This window comes from Saccostrea cucullata, unplaced genomic scaffold (assembly GCF_032062105.1).
Source record: "Saccostrea cucullata isolate Sc308-1 unplaced genomic scaffold, CSIRO_AGI_Scuc_v1 ctg4459, whole genome shotgun sequence".
In the NCBI taxonomy this organism is placed as follows: domain Eukaryota; kingdom Metazoa; phylum Mollusca; class Bivalvia; order Ostreida; family Ostreidae; genus Saccostrea; species Saccostrea cuccullata.
The window spans coordinates 11,870-21,469 of NW_026919108.1; the positions used below are offsets into that span (position 1 = coordinate 11,870).

Consider the following 9,600-nt stretch of genomic DNA (forward strand, 5'->3'; position numbering starts at 1 on the left):
ATGAAAACAATCAGAAAACAGGTATATATATGAATATATTTAAATTCCTTAAAGTGATGGTATACATTAATCCAATTGATATTTAGATTAAAAACCACTCCACTTTAATAGGCCTTTCAGACCCAGAATAGCGATATTTTGGATGGAGCAAATGATGGGCAGTGTAAAATTCTTTGCAAGGTATATTTTGTTCACAATGATCAGTGTGTAAATTTGTTTTTAATTATTGATATAAACGATTTTGTTTACGTAGAAAATTCATTTGAATTCTCTAAGTATTTAGTCAGATAAGAAATGAAATGATACGTGTATTGGAAGATACATGTATAAAGTTTAAAATTTTCATTCAGAAGCATCACAGTACATGTTAATATATTAGTATTGATAGATTCTAGATTTGGAATATTTGCACCAAGATGATAAATTTTCACAAACAAAGCCAGAGTGATTAACAGGGAAGAACTGCTCGATAGCCTGAAAAATAAGTAAGTTACCAGGTCTATTGATTCAGTAAAGATATATACCCCAAATGTTATTTCTTATCATGTTTTGTTACATACATGTAGCAGAAAAAAGCAAACTGTTCAGTAACATCTTCTCTTCCTTTAAAAAAAAAACACTTTCAAGGTCCCGGAGAAAGTGGGGGCGTTCCTACAACACAATCCAACATATTGGACACCTAAGGCCTTGCACTGTTCCGCAAACTTCCGAATTTCCTCGCGAGTACAATAACAAGAAGAAAGATCCAGTGGAAATGCCATTTTCTCTACAAATCAGGAAAAAAAAGCTTGTTCATTTTGTTATAGCGCAGGAAGACACTACCCTTTCCTCTTTTTTCTCTTTGATATTGAATTATGTTCAAAAGCTTGTAGACATATTTATTTTAATCCCTTCTCATTCCCTTCATATATCTGTAATGCTATCAAATTAAGGTATGTATATTGTTTAAATAATAAGCTTAATAAAGATACATGTACTGTAAAATCAATTGAAGATACACCACACTATACAAAACAATATTAAATATTTTTAATAACTATTTTAACTATTTTACATGTGCACATGTATATTGAATATTTAAAAAATATAATTATTTTAAAGATATATATGCCGTATTAGTGTTTATCTTTTTGAAGAAATTAATATATGTGGTGTCTCATTAAGGTAGGTACGTACTTTCAAAATTTTCTGTCACACTGATAATTTTTTCATTTGAATACCTTGAATAAGTCTTAAACTAACTAAAACACCCATAAAAAACTTATCTCTGCAGGTTAATATTCATATACCATGTCTCAGAGCACATACCTCTAAAAATGCAACAGCCAAAATTGAACATAAAGACGTGTGATATTATATTTTATTTAGGTTTGTACCAAATCACATCAAATTTATGTTAAACCTCATGAAAATCAAAAATATTCATTTGCCAAGAGATTTTTTGAAATATTTATTGGAAAAATTAACAAATTGATGTTGAATCTGTCCATGTCTTTCAGAAAAAAAAATCTCAAAATATCTTCATTTTTTAGAAATCTGAAAATCTAAATTGTTTAGATGCCATTTTTTCTTTAAAACTATTAAGAATTATATCTAAAGTTAACAAAAACACATATTTTATTATGGTTGTCCAGTTAAATTTAACAAAACAGTCTTTTGAACATGTATTCCCCCATTTTTGAAATATATTTTTTTTTTCAATCATTCTTTGTAAAATGCAAAAGAAAAAGTAAAATTAAAACAGATGATAAAGGATTAGAAATTAATAAAAATGGATCTCAAGTTAAGTTGTTGAAAATTCAAAAAGTTTTAGGTCCATAAAATAAATTAAGAAATTTCTGTCTGAGTATATACCTAATGATTTATATAGATCCTTTTGACAGAGTGCAAAGTGTTAATTGCCATAAATAATGTATATCAAATGCTTTATATACACAATGACACTAAAACAAACAAATATATACTTGCCAAATTATTTTCAATCATTCAAAAAGATTTTATCTCAATAAAAAAGTGATGATAAGAATTTTTTATTGATGTGTAAAATTAAAACCGGATCCGTAAAAGTATGGACCTTCCTTAAGTTATATAAGTTATGTACTTTCTGCAAATAAGACAATTCCACTCCATCACTTTAAAAAGTTATGAAATATTATTTGGAGAAAATTATTTTCTCTCCGAGTCGGATGTTCAACCGCCTCTTATTGAAATATTCATGATCATGTGATCTCGCATGCTCAAGCAAACAATGGTCCAATCTCGTGAATGAGCCGAAAAACATGATGGTCTACTACATGTACATGTTTTTTTGACTACAAACACGTGGGTTAGGGAAATTTAGGATGCAATTTCAAATGACTGCTGGAAAGCCAATTTACAATTTTTTGAAACGTGTTTGAGAAATATACGAAGAATTGGTACTAATTAAGAATTCTCGTGCTCACATTAACAAACAAATTCAGTTTTCCTTGTTAAAAGTACTTTGAAATACCGCTCACAAAGTATCCACACGTAAATAAAACTCAATTTTTTAAACTCGATATTCGTAAATTTGCCATGTAACTGGTTGAATTAGTTGTTGCTCAGTTATTTGTTGCTAGAAATTTAAAGTTCATGCATTTATATAATAAAAAGACTTTAAGTTGCATGTTTTTTTTTAAATTACCTCTATATTAATTTTCATGTGCATTGATCGTAGAACGTGTATTGAGTAGCATACTGTATGTTTCGAAGTTGTATACGTTGTTAACATTGTCAATACGTGAGCACACCTCAGAGTTGGTTGCTTTTTGTACCGAGGAATAGTCACGTGAAATTGACTTTTCACTGACAGTACAGCATGGGGAAACTGTAAACAAACGGAATTGTTCAATGGAGTGGGAAAAACTCTAATTTTTATCATTGTTCATCATTTGTATGTAAATGTGAGCAGGGGATTAGTAGATAATAATGTACATAATGCATTAAGCGTGTAAAATGCATGGAAAAATGCATCACGTCTTTCCGAGAGCGATTTAAAAAAAAATAGCCTTTTTTGAAAAACACATGTAGTATTTTATGTAGTAACCCATAAATGCATTATATGCAACTCATTGAGCTGATTGGTCAATTTGTCAGTCACGTTGGTTCCTTACTGAACATGTAAATATAAATTTATTCCGACGTCACAGAAATAGTTTCTTCGACCGATGATTCTCGCGATACTTTTCCCGCGCACATGCGCAGATCAAGCATAAACGTCAACCCTTCATAAATATGCATTAGAATATCGTGTTCTTTTCCCGATCAGTACTTTTTTAATACCGAATAATATTTCGTCGAACTTGCAAGAATGCTTCATTTTTGATAGCTTCTTCTTCCCATACGAGTTTACTCTTGCTAGAGCGTTGAACTCGGACTGTCACACGCGACGGACAAGGCTAAAAACCCAATCAGGGCACTATGTACAATAAAAAGTTAAAAAATGGCACACTTAGTTGGTGTTGGTGGGCAGCTGGCTCCTTGTTTATGAGTCCAGCTGTGTCCAGAAGGACTCTAACGTTGGTGCTGAGGCAACTACAGATGGTAAGTTGTTCCAGTCTAGAATTGTCCTCGGAAAAAAGGAATATCGATGTGCATCGATCCGGGTGTGTGGTAGACGGAACGTGTAGCTGCCTCTACTCCTTCTGTCACTGGGTGTCAGGTACATATCTGCAGGGATGGCCACCAAAGCATGCTCAATCTTGTATAACAAAACGAGTCTTATCTTCATTCTTCTTGTTTGTAATGGTTCCCAGTGTAGTTCTTGTAGCATCTGGGTAACACTCCCAGGGTGGTTATCATGGTAGTTTTTGGTGGCAAATCGTGCTGCTCGTCTTTGCACTTTCTCCAGCTGGTGGACTTGCTTGGAGTTCCAGGGATCCCATGCTGCACAGGCGTATTCTAGAATCGGTCGTACTAATCCCTGGTATGCTGCGGATCTTGCAGATGTCCGGCATCCCCTCATATTCCTCCTGATGAAGCCTAGTGTCTTGTTGGCTTTTGATGTGATGTTACTGATGTGGTTGTCCCTTACCATACTTCAGAAATTTTTGTTCGGTTTCAGCTGTGCAAAAATACTGTTTAACACGGCATATTTATCTTTAACGGTTCACCTGTTCCTGGCACTGTCAAAGAGAAGAACGTCACTTGATTCTGATTGGTTCTGTAAGAAACAGGCAACGCTGCGATTGGTCCCTGCAAATTAGGGAAATACTAACATATACATGTATTGAGTAATTCAATGATAAATCTTTGATAATTTAGACAGGCTTTACCTATGGGGATACTAAACAGAATAACCTTACTTCAGAAATATTAAACCTCTGAATTAGAAGACGATTATACTTATAATGTAATGGATGCTAGTCAGCCAGTATATATAATGTAAGTGTATGATTAATTGAAAATGGAAATAAAATTCTTACTTTACAAGCCTTTTGAATAAGTGTCAGCGGCTCAATCATTGTTTCTGGACCCCGCCCACAATTAAAACCCACTACGCCAGCACCGGCCTCCTCCAATCGTCTACAGGCCTCGTCCACAGGTATCCCGTCAATCATTACTGTCGTCAGAGGGACCGACAACGTGATCACAGAAGGTAATCCTGCGAAATCAAACAGTTCAAAATATGTCGTCTTGTTCACTTTTCATAATGTTAGAATCAACATTCATCAGGTCTAAAAAACAGCATCTAAGAAATCTGTGAGGACAAACATTCCTTCGAAATAAAATTATCAGAAATTGTAATGCTCAAACGTTAAGGTGTAATGTAATTAAAGTCACAGACTGCAAAAAAAAGGACACAATCCTATTAAAATCAGATCCTTTGATCCGTTTCCATAGATCCCTACACGAGCGGATCAAATAATATGATTTTAATCTGACTGATACAGTTAATAATAACATAAATTGAATTTTGTTAGAAATGAATTGCAGAGGTGTCAGAAAGAGGCCTTACATACCATGATAAAGTCTTTACATAAAATGGTGTAGTCTTTAGCATCATGTACTTGCAAATTGTTCTATTTACTAGATGTCTCTGGTGTATTCGACTGCACCTGGTCACTAAAAAGATTAAAATATGTACCTTTTCCATATTGTTTGATGCATTTCAAAGCAAGCATAGCTTCTCCAAATTCACCAAATGTCTCAGCAACGATGAAATCTCCATGTCCTTCCACCGCCCATTCTATTTGTTCCTGCCTAGAAAGGTAAATATTGAATGTAAAGGCATTATAAGCGAATGAATTTTGCGATGGACAAATAATCTAGCCTCAAAACAATTACTTCGCGAGGGATTAGAAAAAGAAATGAGGACTGGGGCTCTGGTTTGGATCTCGACCTAATTCAGTTCAAGAATCCGGTTAGTTTGTAACCTAATTTACATGTTAAAATTACTCTAGACCGTGATACAAAGAAAGAATAAAAATGGTTTTGGGCCTAACTGCTTACTATATTTAGAGAATTTACACTTACTTGCCTTTGATCGCGAACTTAAAATATTGATGTAAAATCCCACATGGAAGCGTGATAAGCGGATTTCAGTGTTTTTATTACTTTGATATTTATCTTATTATTCCAATAGAAAAGATTAATCAGTTTTAGATGAAAAGATTTTGACCATTTTTCTACTTGAAATATTGTTTCTCTAACCTTAAACATTTCTCTAGTATCCTGTGTTGTCTTTTCATCTCCTTTTTTGTAAATGGTGGAGTTACAGATGTTTCCTGCCATCAATGTACCTGTGTTGTCTGCAACTTCCCGCGCTATTTTTAAAGCCGACCATAAAGGACACTAAGCACGCCACGTGCATAGATTTCTTGCACAATGGCTGTTCCATCAGTAATGCGGTTATGCATAATGACATATTCATCTTTTATACAATTTTCAACATATTTAATTTTACTTCGAATGTTTTTTTAAACAGATGTAAATATAAACATGAAAATGTCTTTCTTTGTCGGTACGGGAATTAAGATCGCAGCTTTTGCAGAAACAATTACATAATCTGCGTTTTTTCTGCAACAGCTGCGACATTAATTCCCGCACTTAAGGTATTTCAATCCTCCTGTTATGTCAAAAGTTTTTGCAAAAACTGTTATTAATTTAAATTCATTCCCAATAGAACAAAGTTTTTTGTAAGAATGATTTTTAAAAGGTGTAATGATAAATATTGTTAAGAAATAGAACTTAAACTAGAGGTACTGTGAGCAATGAGCTCAATAAATGGTACCCCCGCCTCCCATATGAATATAATGGGAGTGTCCATGTTTTGCTGTGGGAAACCCAAAATATGTGTCGGATCAAAAAGTAAAATTGGAGGTCACAATGACAATATGTAATAAAGATTCTGTGAACGTTTCGTCAAATTTCACTCAAGGGTATAAGAGGAGAAATTTTCTCAAGTGTTAATTTGAAGACGTTTTGGTCTATAATGGTTGAATACTATTCGTAAATGGGTTTGCTTACCGGATTTTGGATTTATACAGGTTTTGTTGAAGCTTTGTATAGTTTGCATATATGTTTTGCAGAGTCCAGTGTTTTCGGTGTTATTCTGCCTAACCTTGAAGTTTAATTTGTCTTGTAACAAACCTTTTCAATGCAATTTTGTTCATAAAGTATTTTAAAAGAAATATCACATAGTCTTTAAATTTTCTTGGACCCCCTCATATAGAATAATGATAACTGAAATTTCATATTGTCAACTGCATTTTTGATAAAATTCTACCTGTAAAATCAAGGCCATTGACTTTCCAGTGCACTCAGGTTAAAGGTAACAAAGGTGCCTCCAAAGTCAAAACTCTTTGTATTTGCATTGGAAATGTCACTGGTAGAGAAAAAACACATAATAAAACCTAGGTTTCCGTCAAAAGGAAATGCTCTTCTTATTGTATCGAATCTCCCAGATTTTGTACACAAGTTTCATGATAAGAGGTTATTGTCCTTTGCTATACACATAAACTGTATCAATTATACGAGTATATTTTAATTCACAATATTTAAAAAACATAAATGATACATAAATAATTCATGAATTAAATCAACACTTACACTTTTTGAAGCTACGTTTGGCTTCTATAGGAAGAAAGCTAACCCCATGATCTTCGGTTTGTACTTTGTAATGTCTTTTAACTTCTCTGGATTAAAACAATGTTTGTGTAATTAAGTTAATGGATATATTACATTTACATCCACTGAATATTTTCCCTTTTTTTCTTATGAAGACCATTGCCATTACATGTAATCAGTGCATAAACGACACTAAGCACGCCACTTGCATAGATTTCTTCCATAATGGTTGTTCCATCAGTAATGCGGTTATGCTTAATGACATAATCATCTTTTATACAATTTTCAACATATTTTTACTTCGAATGTTTTTTTAAACAGATGTAAATATAAACATGAAAATGTCTTTCTTTGTCGGTACGGGAATTAAGATCGCAGCTTTTGCAGAAACAATTATATAACCCGCGTTTTTTCTGCAACAGCTGCGACATTAATTCCCGCACTTAAAAACCAAACGAAAGCATTTTTAATTATTATTTAAATTTCTCTATAGCAAAGATCAATTGCTGAATTGTTATAAGAACATTCTGGCTCAATCTAAATATTGAAACATTATTTTCCTTATTAATTATAATAAGAAATTCAATACTATTACTTTTCTTGTCTCATTACAATAATTATATCCCCATATTAATTCATGGTGTAACTTTTTTCCTCCTAGAGTTGAACGTTAAGCCATATCCAATTAAAGATTTTTTTGTGCAAAATTACCCTTTCTTACATATTGTAAAAACATGTATTTCAACATATTTAAAAATGCATAAAACGGCGGTTGTGACCTGTTTGCAGGGGGATGCTTACTCCTCCATGACCCCAGATCCTAACACATGTTTTAGAGATCCAGATTTTCTCGGCCCCTGATTTTTATTGTTTCTATGTACATTTGAGTTTGATACTGTTCTTTATTTCCATATCCTGTGAAATCACTAATTTTCATTCCGGTTTAATTTTCGTTGTTTTCGAGGTATTGAGAGACCAACGAAATTATGACCACCACGAAATGTAAAATGTCAAATGCATTACTTACTAAACGTTCTCCAACCACGAAATCAAATCCCCACAAACCAATATGTTTTCCTCAAACCTCGAAAACACCCCACGCAAGTATGTGTTTTTTCAGTATCATTAGAATTAAACGTCAGCCAGTTTTCTTTATACATTTATAAACAAGGAACAGTTTTTTTTAGATTTCAGAAGAGGTGTGGGCTCCTCACGCTCCATTTCATCCTCTGGTAGAAAAAATTGATTAGTGTTAAGTGATTTCCTTTTAATGAAAATAACAACAACCGAAGGGATGCATGTATTTAAAGTATATGAATAAACGTATATGTATATGCTAAGGAAATATTTTGAAAGATATCCATGCAACTGATTATGTGCATATATTGCTTTTACTCTGATTATCGTCTTGGTGTTTTACATAGCATTATTTCAATCGCACCAGAGTCTACAAACAATTTTCATAACTTGTCCTTAATATCAAGGACAAAGTGAACTTTTAATGACACTGTAAATGTGTATGTAAATAGAACATTAAACCGCAATCCGTTGTGTTTAACACGATTGATGACTTTCTTTTCATATTTGGGACCTTTCAGAGTAGCGTCTTAATGTGTTTTACATGAAAATTTATTTATTTCCCAAATTATTTAAAGATTTATCTACGGAATGTCTGGATTAAAAATATGATTATTCTTTCCTGTCATAAGAACGCTCTTGGCTTTGAAAAAAAAACTCCTTAGGAATAACACAATTTTTTATTTAAAAAAAAAGAAAGGAAAGAATTTCGTCAATCGTGAAAAACGCAACGGACGATTTTCCAGGTCCATGCATATTTAAAGTGTCACTTAAAGTTCACTCTGTCCTTGATATTAACGAGAAGGTGTGTAAATAATTGGTAGACTTTGATGCGATAAAATTGATACTATGTATGCTGTACTCATTAAATTTATGAGATTCATAAAACAAGGAAAGGTAAAGAAGTATTGATGGCTTCATCTTGATACGTCGATAATTTGGCAATTAATCATTTCAAAAGAAAAACATGATATCTTCACCCGCACTCTAAAAAAAGTTTTACTTGTTGTTTTTAAAATAAGATATTAGATTAAAAAAAACTAGTAATTATTAGTAATCCATTTAGTCAGAATAGCAAGTAAATGACTATCATGGTTAGTAATTGTAAACATAATTAGTAATAAGGATGAATTCATTTACTTATAAAATGATTTACTAAGTATCAATAGAATTACTTAAATTATAGGCATTGTATAACTTAAAGTTAGTAAATGAACTACTCATTTTTGTTAAATTATTATTACTTAATTTAGAGATAATATGCTTTCTATTTACTAAATTTTATGAATTATTACTAAGTAAATGTAATTCTGAAATTAATTAAAATCTAGAATATTATTACTCAAAAGAATACTAAGTAAATGAAATACTTATCATATTTACTAAAATCGACATTATTTACCAGAAACAATGCAAGGTACCGACCCTCTGACA

At 32.4% G+C, this 9,600-nt stretch overlaps 1 protein-coding gene across 1 annotated transcript; it reads right to left on the bottom strand.

Annotated features, from left to right (window-relative positions):
- Positions 1 to 375: 375 nt before the first annotated feature.
- On the bottom strand, positions 376 to 5,794 carry LOC134279745 (S-methylmethionine--homocysteine S-methyltransferase BHMT2-like). The gene is made up of 6 exons (XM_062762158.1): positions 5,674 to 5,794; positions 5,108 to 5,219; positions 4,446 to 4,624; positions 4,134 to 4,215; positions 621 to 766; positions 376 to 474 (listed from the first exon to the last, which is right to left on the bottom strand). The coding sequence occupies exons 1-6, from the start codon at positions 5,752 to 5,754 to the stop codon at positions 376 to 378; spliced, it is 699 nt and encodes a 232-aa protein (XP_062618142.1). The 5' UTR covers positions 5,755 to 5,794.
- Positions 5,795 to 9,600: the final 3,806 nt, after the last annotated feature.

What these genes read in the sequence shown, in the direction of transcription:
- LOC134279745 (XM_062762158.1), bottom strand. Translation starts at nt 5,754, where the DNA reads ATGGCAGGAAACATCTGTAACTCCACCATTTACAAAAAAGGAGATGAA. An exon ending in TTATTCAAAAGGCTTGTAAA is followed by an intron (nt 4,216 to 4,445) that starts GTAAGAATTTTA and finishes CCTAATTTGCAG; the next exon opens with GGACCAATCGCAGCGTTGCC. An exon ending in CTTTCTCCGGGACCTTGAAA is followed by an intron (nt 475 to 620) that starts GTGTTTTTTTTT and finishes CTTATTTTTCAG; the next exon opens with GCTATCGAGCAGTTCTTCCC.